This window comes from Nelumbo lutea, chromosome 5, assembly GCF_056320005.1.
Source record: "Nelumbo lutea isolate HS-2025 chromosome 5, American lotus-T2T, whole genome shotgun sequence".
Taxonomy (NCBI): Eukaryota; Viridiplantae; Streptophyta; class Magnoliopsida; order Proteales; family Nelumbonaceae; genus Nelumbo; species Nelumbo lutea.
The window spans coordinates 45,520,880-45,541,549 of record NC_142688.1 but is presented as its reverse complement, the minus strand read 5'-3'; the positions used below and the strand labels follow the sequence as shown (position 1 = coordinate 45,541,549).

The 20,670-nt window shown below is 43.3% G+C and overlaps 1 protein-coding gene across 1 annotated transcript; it reads right to left on the bottom strand.

Moving 5' to 3' along the window:
- Positions 1 to 12,754: 12,754 nt before the first annotated feature.
- LOC148852119 (UPF0481 protein At3g47200-like) lies at positions 12,755 to 15,724 on the bottom strand. The gene is made up of 4 exons (XM_088945733.1): positions 15,660 to 15,724; positions 13,658 to 14,267; positions 13,215 to 13,616; positions 12,755 to 12,853 (listed from the first exon to the last, which is right to left on the bottom strand). Exons 1-4 carry the CDS (start codon positions 15,722 to 15,724, stop codon positions 12,755 to 12,757), a joined length of 1,176 nt encoding a protein of 391 aa, XP_088801859.1.
- Positions 15,725 to 20,670: the final 4,946 nt, after the last annotated feature.

The following is a 20,670-nucleotide window of genomic DNA, read 5'->3' as shown; positions in this document are numbered from 1 at the left end:
TCGGAGCCGTATCTGCAACTAGAGATGACGGTAGCCGGTGGTGGTGGCAGGTGGCCATTTGAGTGCAGCTGTCAAGCGTCAGATCCCAGGTCAGTCAGGTGTGCCGCCCCTGGGTACGGACTATCTCAGTATTAGGCGAGGTACGGGCTGTCGTGGGGTGGGCCAATTTGGATTGTTGCCTTGCATGAGGCTCGGGGCCTAAGAGAGAGTTCGGGCTCCTTGTACGGAGTTCGGGCTCCTAATAGGGAGTTCGGACTGCTGGTAGGGAGTCTGGGCCTTGGGCGAGCTGTTGTACCAAGATGTTGCCTTTGCCACGTGTTGCGTAATGACGAGGTCGGGCCAAATATTCCTTCATCAATTGCCCCCTACTCCTCGTGCTAAGGGTCTTGCACTGGCGCGGGGAGTTCGCGAGGTGGTAGGTGGATTTGTCCCGTACTTTGAATTTTGATAGCGCAAGGTGCGTTGTCAGGGTTCTTTGGGTTTCTCGAGTGCCCAAAAGGCGGGAAACGTGCTGACCTCCCTGCAAATGCTGACAAACATGGCGGCGTGCGCTTATTTCAAATTTCAAAAAAGCGCGCCACTAGGAGACGTGACAGCGGGTCTTTCAAATTTGAAAAAATGCGTCGCTACCGTTTGTAATGCGAGGAGAAGTGCACTGGCGGTCTATCAGTCTTAGAAAGGCGTGCGCTGTCATTCTGTCAGTTTCAGAAAACGTGTGCCGGCATTTTTCAATTTCAAAAAGACGTGTGCCAATCACATCTCGGCCTCAGGGGACGTACGGTCAGCGCGACTGCGGGCATGCCGGATTGGCTTTGTTCTGCACTGTTGGTTCTCGGTTACTGTGGGTATAAATAGCGAGGGACCCCAGTCACTTTGTCACTTCTGTGCTTTGCTTCTTGAGCTCGCGTCCAAGTTTCAGCTCGCGTCCAGGCTTTTAGTTCGCCTTCAAGGTTTTTTGCTCATTCCAGTTCCCGTAGTCTGTTCAAGCCTTTTTCTAGGTGAGTACTTTCCTAGAATCCATCTTTTCTCCTCGATGTCTAGCTCGGATAGCTCAGATGGTTCTTCAAGTGGGTCTGATGCAGGTTCTACGAACCTAGTTGCATCCCCCAATGGCCATAGCGAACCTGAGGTAGAACTTGAGGAAGAGTTTGAGCCCATAAGCCGAGCTGCCTCGGGCAGTTTGGCGTCCATTGGGATCAGATGTTAGACAAGTTTGGTCCCTCGACCTTGATGCCTGAAGAGCTCCAATCCCTTATTACCTATTACAACTTGCCTGGGGAGTACGCCTACTTCATACCTTCTGGTAGCTTTCCTTGGGAACACGGTCCTGAAGAGATCATGATATTCCGGGAGCAGCTCGTTGCGGCATTACGACTGCCTTTCCACCCCCTTCTTGTCGAGGTTATGAACCACTTCGGCGTTACTGTCGACCAGCTTCACCCGAACTCCATTCGTAATTTGGTGGGGACAATCTCCCTATTTTCCGAACAGGGCTTTCCTTTAGACTTGGAGATATTCTCCTCTATTTTAATGCTTAAGAAGCAAGCGGGTCCCCTTCCCGGGTGTAGGCGGGCGTATTACCTGTCTCCTCGCCCGGGTTTTTGTTAGACAGTTTTGTATGCCCTTAGCTTCAATCAGAATGATGTACTTTATGAGTTTATTGTAAATGAATAAAAGTGCATATTTGATTCATGTTCCCTTGGTATGTTTCTATGTAATACCCTTAAACTAGACACTTATTGAGACTCGTGTTAGTTTAGATTGTTCACAGCCAGTGGGTCGGTCTGGGGAGACCTATCTCACAAGGCTGACACTGTGGTGCCACCAAGTCAGTTAGGGTGGCTTGTCTCAGGTACCAGGGTGAGACCCTAGGCACATACAGTGTGGGATTAATTGAATCTTTGAACTGGACCAGATTTCCAATATTGCCCTGGACCTTGGAGATTGATGGGCAAAACTAGAAAGTTACACCCGACCCCTAGACTCGATTATGATACTGCACTAGGTGTCGGATCAGGCTGTCTTTGATGTACCAATCAGTGAGATCCTTAGCGAGGGTCAAAACCTGGGTATGTTGGGACAATCCGAGAATTCATCTGAGTGGGTGATCATAGTGACAGGATCAGCCCCTTTGTCGGACAAAGGTAATGATCGGGGATGCACTCTCACTATTGGAAACCAAGACTGTCGGCAGCCGATTTCAACCGTTGAGATTTGTTTTGCAAAGTATATTTTATATGAGATATAAAAGTATATATATTATGGTTTCTAAAATGTTTGCAAAAATGTTTTAATTCCCGGGATCCATATAAGTGGAGAGTGCAACACTGTTCCTTGCAGCCGAGGGAGAGGTCCTCTCTTGTCGGGTAGTGTATGATCATTAAGGGCTGAGAGGTTAAGTGTAAGACCATTAAGGATAATACCTGATGGGCTAATCTTGCATCTGCCCACAGTCCCTGGGTGTTACAAGGTGGCTTGGCCCAGGGACCACTTAGGGTAAGTGTTGGGCCCATAGAGCCCATTCGATGGGTTTCAGGGGGTGCACTGTCTTTAACAGTGTATTCGACAAGGCCTTGTAACAAAGGCTGGGCCGAACCCATGTGGTTGATGTGTAGATCAATGCTTGGGTCCCACGCCATACAAGGAAGCCCAGCTGTGCAGTAGTTAGGAAGGTTAAGTGAGCACATAAGCTTAATGGGCCTAAAGCCCATTTCGAACTGGGCTATTTATTTAGTTAATTAAAGGAGCGAATTCTGAGATGGATTAGTAGATAGGATAGGGTCTTAATCCTATCCACTCAAAGAGTCCAGATCTGAATGTGATTCAGATCTAGAAACCTCCTAATGGGATTAGGAGAAAGCTAATCTAATCTGTAGATAAGATAAGGGTTTATCCTTATCACTAGAAGAGAAGGCTGATCCAAATATGATTTGGATAAGTAGCTCCTAATGGGATTAGGAGCTAATCTTTTAAGTTAAGGAAGGAGGGGGCGGCAGCCTTTAACACAATTTTTCAGATCCTCTTTAGTGTTGAAAATCAAGAAGAGAGAATTCTGCACCTTGCGAATACTCTCTTGCCGCCTCCCTGTTCTTACCGCCCTGTTTGCCAGTTCGATCTCTAGTTGTGGAAGAAGTCAAGATTGGATCTTGACATCAGTTCTTTGAGAAATGATTGAAAGGAAGCTGTGCTCACGTACCATTCTACTGATTCTTGCGAAGGACAGAGTTCTTGGGGAAGAACACTGCTGATTCTGCTCCATCCTGCACTGCGCCATCTTCAGTGGGAGCAGTCTTTGGATCCTTCCTTGGGTGTGAACACCTTCGTTGGGAGATATTACTTCTCCGTATCAGGTATAATTCTCTCCTATTCCTTTTGGTTCAGATCTGGTTCAGTTTAAGGTTCAAGAATGATCCTTGAAAATATGATTTTCTAAATAGGGAATGTGATTCCCAGTTGAAGGGAGAGAAAAATTTTTGAAATTCGCCCCCTTATTCCGCAATCTTTGGACGTCCATGGGATGGATCTCTCATCCCTTCAGTTTTAAGCTCTTACATGAACTTCCCAACAAGGTCCTAGCATGGAAGCGGGACTACTTCGGGGTGCGAAGTGTACTAGGGTGGCCATTTCAGACTGGGTGGGGGATGGCCGCCCCTGACTCTGGTGTTACGCTTGATAAAGAGATGGTGAAGGGCCTCTGGCAATGGGCACGGCTAGGGCTAAAATGCCATCAGTATCTGACGAAGGCCAAGCTCATTGCGGCCGGCCTAAGTTCGGGTAGGTTCCTTGCTCAGAAGTTTCTTGTTTTACTTTGTTCTTTCAATTTTTCTGATGTTGAACTCTTTTTTGCAGGTGTGATGGACTCAGAAAGGACTCGCAGTGGGTACCTATTTCAAGGCATGAAGAGGAGGAAGCGAGTCACCAAGCGAACTCGTGCCGAGCTGCCCCAAGATGCGGAGCCTCAAGTACCAGATTACCCGTCAGAGGATCCGCCCAAGGAGTCCAAGGTGGCTCCTCCAATGCAAGAAGCGGTAGGGGCCCCTTATGCCGAGACTACTCACACGGGGGCTCCCGCCTACTCTAGTGCTCCCACTTATTCTGGTGCTCCCGCTTATTCTGGGTCCGCTTATACGCGACCTGGGCCCTCAAGCTTGGGAGCCCAAGGGGAATTCAGGAGCGGTTGTCATCGAACTACGCTCTTCAGAAGAGTAGGAAGGCTACCTTCCCCGAGGAGGTTGCGACGTGGACCGGTCTTCCTTTGAACCAGGTCGCCTGTCGTGTTGCCACTCATGCTATGGTGGTGAATCAGATTTCTTGTCGGGCTTTTTTGCTTTTATCCCTCTTACTGTCATTCTCTTAATCACTTGTTCTTTCCTTTTGGTAAGTGAACTCTTCTATCCATGCCTTGGCGGCCCAAGTGGAGAGGAGCTCGAGGCAGGTGCGAGCTGTCGAAGAGGCTTTTTGTGCTATCGAGGTGACTTCCCGAGTTGCTGAGGCAACTGCTCGCGCTGCTAAGGAGGCTGCTTGCGCTGCTATGGCCAGGCAGGCGAGGTCTCAAAGAGATGCCAAGGCCATGGGGGTTGTTGTGAAGCACATGGCAGACCTGAGGCTGGATCCGCAGCATCAGGTTGAATACCTTCAGGAGGATATTAGGAAGAGGATGCAGATCCTTTCTCAAGGCATCGAAGATGCCAAGAAGAAAGTCATCGATGAGTACATCACCTCACCGCGCTTTGATGACCTGATGGTAGATTCGTACAAAGGGGTTTTAAACTGAGTCGATGGATGATCCGGAACACGTACCCCGAGCTCGATATCAATGCCATATCCACTTTGCGCATAACTCAGGAGATGGCCAACGCTACTGATGGTGAGCCAAATTCCGAGGGCGAGGCAGGACCTTCGGGTATCATTGAAGTGCCTTCTGATAATGAATAAGTAGCTCCGGGCCTATGAAATATAATTTTTTTTGAATGTACACTCCCTTATTTTGAAATGGAATGTCTTTTCTTTTGGTTAAGTGTTGGTTGTTCTTTCTCCGAACTAACCGTATTTGCTGAACTGATCATATGCCCGATCTGTTTCTTGCCCGGGTTACTGCACTCACACGACCTATTTTAATAGTCTCCGCTTCGGCTGAGCCTTTGGTTGACTTTTCTTTGCTTGCCTATGCCGAGATTCCTTCGTTAGCTCGGCATCCTAGCCCTTGGGCTCTAGTAGCGATTTTGTCCACTTCGCTTGGTGGTCTATAGGTAGTATCGCCTTAAGTTGATGATGTTCCACGCTCTGGGTACTTGTTTGTCCTCTAAGGTTTTGAGCTCGTATGCCCCCCCCCCCGAGCGCTCTCTTTACTCTGTAGGGCCCTTCCCAATTTGGTCCAAGTTTGCCTACGCCGGGTTCAGGTACCATGATCTTACGAATGACCAAGTCGCCGATGCGGAAGCTCTGCTTCTTTACTCTAGCATTGTAGTACTGAGCTACTTTTTGATGGTAGGCTGCTGTTCGGATGTGCGCGAGGTCTCTTACCTCATCCAGTAGGTCGAGGTTGGTACGTAACTCGTCTCCGTTTGTCTAATCGTCATATGTTTCTAGTCGCAGTGTAGGTATTTCAATTTCCGCCAGAATTACTGCTTCAGTGTCGTAGGTGAGGTTAAAGGGGGTTTCTCCCGTAGCAGTCTTTTCTGTAGTTTGGTGAGCCCATAGAACACTTTGGTAGCTTGTCCGCCCACAACCCTTTAGCTCGGTCTAGTCGTGCCTTAAGTCCGCGGAGGATGGCCCTGTTCATTACTTTTGTCTGACCGTTTGCCTGCGGGTGTGCGACCGATGTGAAGTTCTGACGAATTCTCATATTTTGACACCATTCTTGGAACTTGATATCCTCAAACTGCTTGCTATTGTCGAAGATCAGTACCCGAGGTAGCCCAAAGCGACATACTATGTTCTTCCAAAAGAAGTTCTGTATGTTTCGGGCTGTAACTGTTGCCAGAGGTTCAGCTTCTATCCACTTTGTGAAGTAATCTACTGCCACCACTAGGAACTTTCTCCCACCTGTTCCTGGCGGGAATGGCCCTAGGAGGTTGATGCCCCATTGTGCAAAGGGCCATGGACTGGTAAAGTATTTGAGGTCAGTAGTGGGTTGATGGTGGATATTGGCATGCTTTTGACACTTGTCACATTTTTTGACGAGCTCGACAGCTTCTGCCTTCATCGTTGGCCAGTAGTATCCTTGTCGCAGTGCCTTTTGGGCGAGTGCTCTGCCCCCCAGGTGTCCGCCGCACAGTCCTAAATGAGTGTCGCGGAGTACAAGCTCGGCTTCGATAGGTCGCAAGAAACGCAGGTAGGGGAGCGTGTAGGACCGTCGGTGCAACCGTTCATCTATTATGACGTATTTGGTTGCCTGGCACTGCACCCTCTTGGCTGCATTGCGGTCCGCAGGGAGGGTTCCATCTAGCAAGAAGCTCGCGAGTGGGTCGATCCAGCTCAGCTCAGCTTCAAGGACGGGAGCGACCTCCTCTGCCCCACCGAGAATGCTAGGTCGAGGTAAGTCTTCTATGTACACGGTTCTCATGGTGTTGTGACTTGTGCTGGCTAATCGGGACAAGGTGTCGGCCTCAGTGTTCTCTGACCTCGGGATTTGCTTGATGAAGTGTGACTGGAAGTTGAGCAGAGCCTCTTTTACTTTCGCCAAGTATGCGATCATAGAGAGCTCGCGTGCTTCGTATTTGCTTGTAACCTGGTTAATCACGAGCTGGGAATCACTGCAGATAACTATGTGCTTTGCTCTTACCTTTTGCGCTAGGTTTAGCCCAGCTATCAGTGCCCCGTACTCTGCCTCATTGTCGGATGCTGCGAACTCAAAGCGTAGTGCATATTCCAATTTCGTGCCACCCGAGCCACGTATGACTATTCCAGCCCCGCTACCCTGCTGGTTCGTGGAGCCATCTATGTGAAGGATCCAGGGCTCCTCATCCCAGTTCACATTTGGCCTAACCAGGAGAGATGTCACACTAGCTGCTACTTCACGGGATTCAGACTCTATTGGCTTGGGAGCTCCGGGCTCACCCGAACTGAGGATCTTGGGCTCAATCGGCCCGGGGGCTTCGAGGCTGAACGTGCACTCGGTGATAAAATCTGCTAAGGCTTGGGCCTTAATAGCAGTTCGTGGCTTATACTAGAGGTCGTACTCGCTGAGCTCGATGGCCCACTTCGTCAGCCGACCGAAAACCTCAGGCTTTAGTAAGACTTGCCTCAGAGGCTTGTCAGTCAAGACGATGATGGTGTGAGCTTAGAAATATGGGCGGAGTTTTTGAGATGCAATTACCAGTGCGTATGCTAGTTTTTCTATCTACGGGTATCTCGCCTTTGCTCCCTATAGAATTTTACTAATATAGTAGACGGACCACTGGACCCGATCTACTTCTTTTATTAGTACCGAACAGACCACCTCGTCGCTTGCTGAGAGGTACAGTTCTAAGACCTCACCCTCCTCGGGCCTGGCTAAGGTTGGCACATTAGCGAGGTAGGTCTTTAGCTCATCAAATGTGAGCTGGCAATCTCGGGTCCATTCGAACCCTTTGCCTTTAATTGCCTTAAAGAAAGGCAGACAATGGTCTGCCGATTTGGACATGAAGCGGCTCAGAGTGGCTATGCAGCCGTTTAGCCTCTGAACCTCTTTTACTTTTCGGGGTGGTCTCATATCTAGGATGGCCTTTATCTTGTCCGGTCTGGCCTCAATACCGTGCCGGTTGACAATGTACCCTAGGAACTTACCCGAGGAGACACCGAAGACACATTTGTTGGGATTTAGTTTCATGCTAAATTGACGCAGAATTTGGAAAACATAATATAAGTCTTGTATTAATTCCTGTGAGAATTGCGTCTTGACGACCATGTCGTCTACATAACATTCTATTTTCGTGCCAATTAAGGGCCGAAACAGCTTATTTACAAGTCTTTGGAAGGTTGCCCAAGCATTCTTCAGTCCGAAGGGCATGACCTTGTAGCAGTACAGGCCGAACTCGGTTATGAAGCTGGTTTTTTCCTCATCAAACTGGTCCATCCTGATTTGGTTGTAACCTGAGTAGGCGTCCAAGAAGCTTAGCAACTCATGCCTTGAGGTCGCGTCCACTAGGCAGTCAATTTTGGGGAGGGGGAAACGGTCTTTTGGGCAAGCTCGGTTCAGGTCGGTGTAGTCGATGCACATGCGCCACTTGCCGTTTGCCTTTTTCACCAGTACTGGGTTGGCTACCCAGCTCGGGTAATGAGCTTCCCTTATGAAGTCCGCTACGAGGAGCTTTTCGACCTCCTCGTCGACCGCCCTCTAGCGCTCCGGGGCTAAGTTGCGTTTCTTCTGTCTAATGGGTCTGACTAAAGGGTCAGTGTTAAGTTTGTGAGTTATAAGGCCAGGGTCAATACCGGGCATATCGGCCACGAACCATGCAAAAATATCTAAATTTTGAAGTAAGAAACTAACCAGTTTGGTTCGTAGAGGCTCCTTGATGGAAGCACCAATCTGTAGCATTCGAGCCGGATCTGTAGCCGAGGTCGGGATCGCGACCGTTTCCTCTGTGGACGAAGCTCATTCCTCACCCTGCTCCGTAGGCCGCTCCAATTCGAGGTCATCGGCTGCCTTGGTTTTTCCCTTCAGGGCGGCAACATAACACTTGCGGGACTCAAGCTGGTTGCACCGCGCTACCCCCACACCGAAGTCTATGGGGAACTTCATTGCCAGATAGTAGGTGGAGACCACTGCCCGCAGAATATGCGTAATTGGTCGCCCTATTATGGCATTGTATGAAGAGGGGGTCATGACCACTAGGAAATCGTGGTTGAGTCTGACCGTGCAAGGCCATGTGCCGACTTCCACAGGTACTGTTACCTTCTTGAGGGGACTGACTTCCTCTCCGCTGAAGCCCACCAGAGGAGTGTTTGCGGGCTTCAACTCGCTTCTCTGCAACTATAGCTGGTCAAATGCTGACTTGAAGAGGATGTCCGCCAAACCACCTGAATCCACAACTACGTGCCTGACTTTGAAGTTGTTGCTCTTTAGTTTTATGACAAGCGCGTCATCGTGGGGGTAGTGGACACCTCGCGCATCATCTTCCGTGAAGAAGATCGGTTCTTCTGTCTCCGACCTCTTTGGAGGGTGCTGTTCTTCTCAGACTGCCTCGTGAACTGACGTCCGAGCTGCTGCCAAAGTACACTCTGCTACCACCGAACCTCCCACTATCACATGGATAGTTCCCCGAATTGGCCTCTCTTCTGGAGGTTGTCGCTGCAACGCTTCGGCCGGTCTATTGCTGGATTCAGGGGCATCCTCTCCTTGCTCCCCTTGCCGACCTGCCTTATTATTATTATCATTATGCTGTACAAAAATTCTCAAGTATTCGAGACGGATGAGTCCCTCTATCTCGTCCCAGAGATTATTACACTATTCGGTACTATGATTGTGATTTCTATGAAAACTACAGTACAGATTTTTTTTTCTCTCGTTTGGATTAATCTTTAGGCAAGGTGGCCACTTTACGTATGGGGCATCTTTGATCGTCATCAAGATCTCAATCCACCTTGTGTTTAACTGCGTGTAATCCGTTCAAACTGCTAAGGGAGCTTGGGATGGCTGACTTGGCTTCGCCTCCCGAGCTGGTTTCTTCTGTCACCTGGGTTGGAGGGCTCGCATTCTCTTTCCTTTTCTCGACCCCGCCTTCGGCCCTTTGGTTGATTTCTTCATCTGTTCTCATGAACTTGTCCGCGAGCTTGAGGAATTCGGTCACGGTCGCGGGCTGGCTAGCTACCATGTGCCATTTGAACTCCTTGTGCGTTACTCCTCTCTTTGTCGCCGCGAGCTGTACTGCGGGATCTAATCGTGGTATCTGCAAGCATGATTCATTGAACCGCCTGATGTAGCCACAAATGTACTACTCCGAAGATGCTTTCCTCGGTTCTGGGGCACTGCTTGCTGGTAACAAAGCGTGCAGTGAAGACCTATACGAACTGGATCTAGCTTATTATTAACCCGGGGACTATGTAAATCTAAGCAACATTTCTGATAAAAGGATCCAACTGCATCCATCTCTACATTTTTTTTTTCATTTTTATAGAAGTAATAAAGAAAATAAAAAATGTCAAGGGATATTGACTAACAAATGGACCCTTTCAATCTCAGGGTTGGAAAGTAGCAATATCAAACAATTTTAGCCGCCTATGTATATCATTCTAGATATGTGTATGCTTAAGGTTTTACTGATATTGGAACCAGTGCGCCAATAATGGCTTTATTCTATTCCTTTATTCTAACCCCAGGTGGACTTCCTTACCCAGTGCGCCAATAATGGCTTGCGTCAAAAATAAATTAAAAGATTTGGGGAGGAAAAGGAAAGAGAATACTTAAAATATATTAAGGATATCTAAGAGATAATGGACTGGATCCTTTAGCCATCAATGCCTTACCACTTTACTTCCCCAATCCAACAACTTTAACCATAGTTGCTAGGATCATGGCAAACACATCAGGGCGGGTTGTTTGATAGATCAATTAAAAAAATTATTTTGAAAAAAAGTTTATATATTAGAGAAAAGCTGATATTAAAAGAATTACTTGTGGTGTAAGCTTTTTAGAAGTCAAATTTCTTGTTCTTGCATTGGGATTTATGCACATTTAATGAAATGACATAAGCCAAAGCCAAAACTAGCATTATTAGAGCTTCTTTTTTCAACGACCTTATCTTTAATTAGCATTTCGTTTGGACCTTTTAATTAAAAGATTTTCGGCTGTCCAAATACAACTGACATCATCAATGGTGCATGAAACCCAAAGCAAGAACATGAGGTTGGATAATCCTTTTCTTTTGTCATGGATAATAATTTCCTACTTATGAACAGTCATTTTTTGGTAGCTTCCTATATATTCATAAACAGTTCTTTTTTTTTTTTTTTTTTTGAGGGGGTAGCCCATCCCCACCCCCTAAACCCTCTCTAACCCCTGATGGCAAACTGTTAATTGCACCTCTAATTCTATGACTAAAAACGTAGCCATGCATCAAGATTTTAATTAAATAATAATTATCACCTTAAAAAAGATACTCTTGCCGTAGTGATGAGCTGATTGTCACCCAGAAAACAGAGGACAACACTAAACCAGCAAAGAATTACTCTCTCTCTCTCTATTTGAGAACGACCTGATTGTTACCCAGATGACAGAGGCCAACACTAAACCTGGGATAAGGGGGCTGATTATGTATACTTTTATTGGTGATTTCTTCATTTTGCCATAAAAAAAAGGTATCCTTGATGAGCTAAGCACCCCTTGGCCCATATATAGAAACAAAGAGAAAAAAAAAATTCTGGGCTGATTAGTGGTTTCAAACTAATGTCTTGTTTTCCAGTTGAGTATGCCTGTATATAGAAATAAAGAAAACTTAGGTTTGTAGGTTTTAAAAGAAAAATCAAACCTGAAAATCCATGGGTAGGTGGTGTCAAGACCCGATCTGCTCCTCACTTAACGTACCTCACATCTGAGGTACGTTATTATTTATGGGAGATATTTCGGATACATGGGGATGTGTCTGTGAGGCATGTGTGAGGAACAGATTCCAAATTGGTGGTGTCACTGATCTGGTCATCTGTGTAAGCTAGGCTCTAGACCGGGAAAGAGAGAAGTTTACTTTGTGTAAGTGGAGGGAGATTGGAAGAGAAGGGTCTCTACCATGATTTTTTTCTTTATTTTTTCTCTTTTCAATTATTATGAATTGTTTAGTAAAGGTATGTCACACTTAGGGGTGGCCACGAACCGAACTATTCAAGCTGGTTTAGTTGAATTTAAATAGAGCTTTGAAATGAATTCGAGCTTGATATATAAGTTCATTTGTTAATCGAGTCGAGCTTGAGTCCAATGAAACTCTGCTCGTGAGGTTCTTGAGCTTAACCGAGTCTAGTATAATAAATAAATAATTTTTTATTATATATAGACATATATATATATATATATAAATATATATAATAAACAATTTTTATTATATAGAATAATATTTTTATTTTTTATGTATAACAGTAAACAGTTTTTTAATTCTTAATTTTTTGTATGTAAAATAGAAAAATATTTTTATATGTATAATTTTTATTTTTTAGAAAAAAAAACTTGGCTTGCAATCAAGTTCGAGCCATCCGAATTCTAACTTGTAAGCTTTGAACTGAGCCGATCTTGAACTCAAATCTCTAACTCGAATCAAACCCGTGCCTAACACTATTTCAACGAGCTGAGTTCAAATAACCAAGTATTCGGCTTAGCCCGGCTCGAATCCACCCTCACCTCACAAATAAAAGTTGAGGCCCTTGGCTCAATTTGGGAAGAGTGTAATTACAAATATATACAAGACAAATACAAGGTTTAGACTATATACAAGGTTTTGCCTTAAATAAATTTGTATTTTTCACTCTTTCCAAACTGATATTTTAAATTCAACTACCCGAAAAATGCATGGTAACTCTCTATAATCCCTTTTTTAACAAAACAGGGAATTAAAGTTGTTCTGTCTTGTTCTTTTGTGATTGGAAATTAAAGCACCTCTGTTAATTTAAACGTCGGGTAAGAGTGGATTCATTGCTTGATGCATGCCGCCATCAATTAAGTATATGTTTGGCATTAATTCTTCAGATACAGCACTGTTTTCTCAGCAACACTTTCTGTTTTCTTAGAAAACAATACTGCTGATTTGTGGATTAGAATCACTGTTTTCTAAGAAAATGGTGTTTTTTTTTTCTATTTGGAAATGTTGCTGTCGAGTAGTATGTTTCCTGGAGCAGCAGCAACACTTTCTGTTTGGTACCAGTGCTCCATGTCATTTTTCAGCACTGATACCTATCATAGGAAATCCATGTCACTGCCACATTAAATCCTTATTGATAGCAATGAGCTACTATATGAGAAAACACCAAATTCCAGTTGCTCCAAACCACACCTTCTTTATTTCTAAGACATGACTTAGAACACCGTTTTTTATGAAAAACAGTTCCAAAAAAATAAATGTTTTCTAAAACGTCGATTTTTCCAATGTAACACTAATGTATCACCGTTTTCTGGAGCAATGGCATCGATGCCAAAGACACGCTAAGTGAAACAGTTAGTTGGTTAGATGACAATGTTTTTAAAAGGCCCTGTACAGATTCGTTGTTGTCCAAATTCGAAATGCAAACTTTTATTAAGAATTACAATATGATACTTCTTGTGGAAGACCTTTATAATAGAAATTCCAGATTAAGGTATCATTGAAAAGCTTGTGGAAGAAAGAAGCAATATCTTGAGCGCCCAAGACATTTTGTAGAATTTTTTTCCGATGGAGTAAATCCACATCCTCGCTGGTGTTGATGAGGTAATCCAGGAGTATAGCGTAAGATGTGATGATTTGATCGGTAAAAAATTTGTCGCACTGCTCGAGAGCAATAAGGTTTCGAAATAGCGACTCTGCGCTCTCCTGAATCAACACTGGCGGAATTTCCAATATACCATTGTCGAACTTTACGTTTAAAATGTTGTCAGCATTGCCCAACCTTAGCTTCACTCCAGCGTCTACAAGACTGGTTGCACTTGGAATTGGATCCCATTCACTGTAATCTGCTCCTTCCTCGAACTTAAACTGGGAAATCAAAGTGTTGCGTATGAAGCCAAGTAAATGCATGTTTTTGAGTGTACTACTCTGTGCCACAGGTTCTTTTGCATCATGCTCCCAAAGAATTGGAGGGCAAGACCAGAAAGGGAAGTGCTTTCTTTTTCAGAAACGGTTAGCTCGAACAAGATCTCGAGAACAGACCAAGGAAGTTGGTTCTCAAGCAAAAGTAAATCTCCAGTCAGATGGGTGATCATGAATGAGAAATTAAATATGGGGTCGGTGTCGTCTCGTTGAACTACTTTTCCATCAAATTTACGGAACAACTCGATAATGAAACAGCCATCAACTATCATAATTTCTATGAAATGTTCATCACTACCACCAGTTGGTCCTTGGTAACAATCCCGAGAATCGACCATCAACACCCTTATGGCATTTATGAGTTGCCCCAGAGTTCCGTCTCGACCAAGAGTCTTCTGCCGATGGAGGAGCTGATTCAAATACCAGAATTTAAGTGGTTCCATCGCTTGGAGGTGCTTTTTGCCATGGTGAAAAGGGCCGATTGAGACTGTGCTAGGCACGTAACAAGTGTTATTATTGCTTGCGAAGTTCGGTGGGAATTCTGTAGATGCAACATCTCGAAGACGATGGAGATCTGTCTCGGAGCTGTTTTTCGATGGACCGTCTCAATGTGCCAACATCTATAATTCTTTCAGAAGGCTCTCGTTTTCGTGGCTCGCTAAAAAGTGAGGTTGTGGGGGGCGGGGAAGGCTTTCTTTTTTGTGGCTCGCTAAAAAGTGAATTTGTGGGGAGCGGGGTGGTAGGGCGGTTGAAACTGAACTCGACGGGGATGGGGTCGTTGGGTCTGAAATCGGAAGGCCGACAACTATGAAAACTTACCGGATTATTACCGGCAATTCTCGTCAAATTTTCTTTTATTGCTGCTGCGTCCGATGCCATCTATAAGCCTTGAGCTGAAAGGGGAGTTTGGAAGAAATTTCAGACCGTAGTAATTAACCTACAGTGGGGAGGTGCTACCCCACTTTTGTGTAGCTCATTTTCTATTTCTAATCTAACAATAAAAAATAATAATAATAAAATAATAACAAATGAAGTGGCTGAACTGAAAATGCCCTTATTGCCTTTTCTTTTTAGTAATAAGTGAACTCCTTAACGGACAGACTATAGTGTCCTACCAAATGGAAATGGAAGTGAGAAAATTATCGAAATACCCAAATTTGACCATTTGAATGGTAATAAATAGCCAATGACGCCAATTAATGAACGGACAGACTTTGATATTGCCTTATTAGTAATTAACTAGAACTAGTTTCACTCCATCATGCAGGGCCTAGTGAAAAAAAGAAAAGAAAAATCATGGTTATTCGGACTCGATTTTAGTGAATCTTACATCATTCCAACTTATTCTCACGGGGTGATACAATGGGTTGCTGAGTTAGAGGTTTTCTAAATATTTCTTGAGGTTTCTATCCAATTCTGTATGTTTCTAAGGTGTTTTGGAGTGTTTTTCATGCGTCTAAAAGGATCTACATATTGGTGGAACTCTCTAGAATCTTGTGGAACAATCCGGGTTTGTGTGGAACAACATAGAGGGGTTAGGAGCAATCTAGACTTCCTCTAGAGTATTCTTGTATCTTATGAAAAATACATCTCCTAGAAGAGTGTAGAAGGTAGAATGTTCTAGAGGTACTTCTAAATGATGCCAAATACACATAGTTCTAGAGCAATCTTTTAAGGAAGTGGAAGTGCCTATAAAAGGGGACCCTCTTCCTCATTTGCATTCAACCAAGCAATCAAGTGTCGTATCCCTCTCTTGAACAATACAAAGAATTCCTTTGAGTTCTCCATCTCTTTCCTTGTATGCTTTGTGCCTTTTTTACTTAAGTATGTACCTTAGTGTAAGGGACGAGTTGGTAAGTTATTTGGTCTCAAGAGCCAAGAGAGTGCTCTATATAGGGAACGCTAACTTTAGGAATGGCAACAGGGCAGGTTTGGGGTAAGGCACCCCTTCCCTGTCCCTACCCGAAGTCAAGATACCTTGCCTCGTACACGCCCCGTCCCCGATGGCAAGACGAGTTCAGGGCGGGGCACCCATTCCCCATCGAGGATAGGGAATCCCCAAATTTTCCATGCTCCAAGGCGATTACCTAAAAACTATATATTTATGGATAATTTATACACAAGATATAGGAATTTTGGGGTATTTTAGAATTGAATTATAATAATACTTTAGGGATAATTCAAAAATAAAATTATGGAATCCTAGTATTTTAAGGATTTAGGAGAAACTTAGAGATATTTTAAATATCAATATTAAACCTAGAGATATTTTACTAATTTACCTTCGAGTTCGGGAAATTATATACAAAACCCATCCCCGCCTCGTACTCGATTCGAGGAAAAATTATTTTCCCCGTCCCCGCCTCGTCCTTGTTTAGGGTTGGGGAAAACCTACCCCGAACGAGACGGGGCCCCAAATTTACAAGGGAAATTGCCATCCCTCGCTGACTTGTGGAGCGACGGACTGTTGCCCAAGTGTCGCACAAGACACTAGAGGAGTCTAGGTCTGTGACAAGTAGTATCAAAGCCTCATCAACACTAAACACATGGCTAATTACAGAAAGGGCATTGCCTTTGAAGTGGAGGATGCCACAAGGATTAATGTGACCAAGATGGAGCCAAGAAAGAAGAGCAAGAATGGTAATAGGAATAGGGAGGCATCCTTGGACAAGGTTGCTAGCTTCGACCAACGACTAACCAAGGTGAAGATGACTCTTGGTGAAGCCCAAGAGGATATTAAGAAGCTTAATGGCGGCCTGGACTTCTTTGAGAAAGATTTATCCAGGTTCGAGGAGGTCATGAATGGCACTATTATTAGGGCCATTGAGGCCTTGCGCAATGAGTATCAATGCTAAATGGAGGTCATATAGGGGACTATTGCCAAGCATCAAGCAAAGATGGAGGAGATGCAGGTAGATCATTTCTTATGGAAGAGGGCTATGGCTAGTGGAGGACTATCTGCCCTAGCTCATGAGGTGGTGAAGGAGAAGACCCCTGAACTTAAGCCATTCAAGGGAATGCGAGATGCACGCGAGCTAGACAACTTCCTATTGCAGATAGAGCAATACTTTGAAGCAGTTGGCTTTGAGGATGAGAGGTCAAAGGTACGTACTACAGCTATGTACCTACTAGACACTACCATGTTGTGGTGGTGTAGGTGGTGCATGGATGTTGAATGTGGCACATGCACCATAAATACCTATGAAGACTTTAAAAGGAAAATCAAGAAGCAATTCTACCTAGAGAATGTTGAGTACCTTGCTAGGAAGAACCTTAGGTACCTCAAGCATATGGGTACCTTAAGGGACTACATGAAAGCATTCTCCACACTCATGTTGGAAGTATCTGACATGATAGACAAGGACTTCTTGTTCCACTTTATGGAAGGCCTTCAACCATGGGTAGAGCAAGAGTTAAGGTGTCGTGGCGTTCAAGACTTGGCTAGTCTCATGGCTGTTTCTAAGCAACTAACTGAGTACAAGAAGGAGACCAAAAACCAACCCACCAAACCAGGTCAGGGTAAAGGTGGGGGAGATAAGGCCTATGCCAAAGAAGAATCATTTAAGCCCCAATTCTCTCAAGACCAGAAGGATGAAAATGGTGGCAGTTGGAGAGACAAAGTTAAGGGCCTAGAGAAGAAGCCACTCAATTGCTTCCTATGTGATGGAGCACACATAATTAGGGATTTCCCCGAGAAGTAGATCTTCAATTCCCTTATAGCCAAGGAGGGAGAGCAGGAAGATGGCCATAAAGAGACCAAGATTGGGCCACTATAGTTACTTTGCAGCGTTAAGATGCTAGAGGAGCTGGATAAGGGGGCAGCCAAGACTACAGTCGGGTCAAGGCTGATGTATGTGGAGGTGTTGATAAATGGTGAGAAGACCCAAGCCATGATCGACACAAGGGTAACTCACAACTTTGTCTCAACTAGGGAGGCAAAGCACTTGGGCTTAGAGGTCACAAAAAGCACGGGCATGACCAAGGCAATTAATTCCCAAGCACGTGAGATTGAGGGCATTGCTCAAGGGGTGAGAATCTAGCCAGGGAGCTGGCAAGGTGCCAAAGATATGATCATAATGCCAATGGATGACTATCCAACGATATTAGCTATGGGATTCTTCAATAATGTGCGGGCTATGCCCATACCTTATGTGTGGGTGTTGTGCGTCATGGAGGCAAGGGCCCCATGCATGGTCCATATAGTGGATGGGACATGTGTAACAAAAGTTATCAGCCATACAATTGGGCGTGGGGCAAGGCCCTGGGGGTCAACCTAGTCCAGGGTGGACAAGAAACTAAGGGCAACCCAACACGACAAGCAGGACCTAGGCAAGGACAAAGTCATGTATGCAAGAACAAGCCAAGGCAAAGGCTGAAATAAGGACACTTGCAAGGGCCAGGCAACTGATCAAAATTAGAGCAGATGGGCAGTTATAGCAGTTATGAAGGCCACATATCCAAAGGGCATGGAACTTGAGGAGATTATCACTGAGACCATGACTACTTTTCCTGGGATAACTCCATGGGTGGAGTATGCGGTCAAGTGGAAAGGGTTGCTTGCATCATAAGCATCATATGTATGAGCATATGGGTTTATTGCAACTGGCCACGAGGAGTTGATCAAGCAATGGGATGCACAAACCAACTGAGTGCAACAAGGGCGTTACATAATTAGGTGAGGGAGAATGTCACAGGGTGACACAATGGGTTGCTAGGCTAGAGGTTTTTTAGATATTTCTTGAGGCTTCTAGCCAATTCTGTATGTTTCAAGGGTGTTCTGGAGCGTTTGGGGGTATTGTAGAGTATTTTCCATGTGCCTAGAAGGGTCTAGATGTTGGTGGAACTCTCTAAAACCTTGTGGAATAATTCGGGTTTGTGTGGAACAACCTATAGGGGTTGGGAGCAATCTAGACTTCCTCTAGAGTGTTCTTGTATCTTATAGAGAAGGCATCCCCTAGAAGAGTGTAGAAGGTAGAATGTTCTATAGGTGCTTCTATATCATGCCAAGTGTATATAGTTTTAGAAAAATCCTTTAAGGAAGTGGAAGTGCCTATAAAAGGAGATCCCTTCCTCATTTGCATTCAACCAAGCAATCAAGTGTTGTATCCCTTTCTTGAGCAATACAAAGAGCTTTTTTGAGTTCATCTCTCTTTCCATGTGCGCTTTGTGCCTTTGTTGCCTAAGTGTGCCTTAGTGTGAGGGACAAATAGGTAAGCTACTTGGTCTTAAGAGACAAGAGAGTGCTCTAAGTAGGAAAGGCTAACTCATGGAGCGATGGACTACTGCCCAAGTATCGCATGAGATGCTAGAGGAGTCTAGGTTCGTGACATTATGCTTTCACTGGTCATCCTGGTAAGGAAACATGCCTAGTCCTCTATTATTAATATCATCCTCCTAATCTATATCTATACAACTTTAAAAAGCACGAAAGGCTTCAAGAATATTTTTGGAATTTACAAAGGACAAAATTTACCCTTCTATATTTATATTTATAGATAAAAAACTGAGGGCAAATAGGGCAATTAGTTCTTGATATTAAATGAGTTGAAAAGAGATAATTTAAAAATATTAAATGCATTCAATTCTCTCTCATTAAATCCAACCTTTAAGTTATTAACTTGCATTCATGTTCATTAAATCGTATATTTAAGTCATTTTTGTTTCTTTTCATCATTAAGTTCTATTAATTAAATCCATACTTAATAAATTAATAATTCTACTAACATAAAAGCTTATACTTTTGAAATCTACCTAGCAAAAATAGTGTTTTTATCTATGTAGTGGTAAGAAATTAAATCATTTTGGATGAAATGGGTTAATCCATGTTGTCACGATTAAATAATAAAATTAAAAAAATAGATAAAATAGAAAAATAGAAATTAAAAAATTATGAACATTTTTAACATACATATTAAACAATAATAAGTATGATAAATAATAAATGTTTTTAGTAATGATGGAAATGGAATGTAAAGTCTAAAACCAATTAGAAATAAAAATATTTCCCTGTTCTCTCTCATTAAATCCTATATTTAAGATATATTTTTTTCATCATTAAATTCTTAAAATTAAACCCACAATATTAATTTTAGTAGTGTAAAACAAATATTTTGAAAAGTAATTTAAAAACAAAGACATTTTCTTCCCTCCCGGTGATGGGTAAGCAATTCAACCATTTTGTGTCATATGATTAATAAATAATTCCATAATTAAATAATAAAAAATTAAAATAAATAACTATGAAATGTAAGAAGTATTTTTATTAATGATGAAAATGGAATGCCAAATTCAAAATATACCTAGGAATAAAATGATGTCATAGTCAAACAATAAAATTTTTAATGATAGAAGATATAAAGAATCACAAAAATAAAAAAAAATAAAAGATAGAGAAAATTTTGGGCACATATCTAAGGTTATATATTTATAAAAAATAAAATATTGGGTACATCTCTAATATTATGCATTCATTATATTGAACAAAAATAAGTTTTATATATAAGAAATAAATCTATCAATGATGGAAATGTAATACAAAATTTAATGTCAACCTAGAAATCAAACAATTTTTATTTTTAGATTGTAGGGTAGTGGTTTGAATCAAATGAAACTATAGACAAATAGAAATTAAGTGTGATAAATAAAGAGTATTTTATATAATGTAAATAAAATATATAATTTAAAGGAAAAATTATAGTAAATTCGATTGTACATTTAAAATTATGTTGCATGTTGGTTTAGAAACCAACAAAACTCTAACAATCGGCTCTACATTTCAAATTATAAAAACCCCACCATGTCATCAAAGGCTTATGTGGCAATTGCAAACATGGGACTGTAAGTCTATGTTGGACATAGAAAAAAAAACTATACCGAAAATAGGTTTTTAATTTCTCTCCCACTCCCTCTCTCTCAATCTCCCTCCCTTCTCTCTCACTCTCACAGTCATCTCTCGATCTCCTGCTCCCTCTGCCTCTCCCAATCTCTC

Coding starts and splice junctions, on each gene's coding strand:
- LOC148852119 (XM_088945733.1), bottom strand. CDS start 15,724: ATGGGGAATGGGTGCCCCGCCCTGAACTCGTCTTGCCATCGGGGACGG. Junction 14,268..15,659: donor CGGGGCGTGTACGAGGCAAG/GTATCTTGACTT, acceptor ATCGAAAAACAG/CTCCGAGACAGATCTCCATC. Junction 13,617..13,657: donor CAAAAACATGCATTTACTTG/GCTTCATACGCA, acceptor TTTAAGTTCGAG/GAAGGAGCAGATTACAGTGA.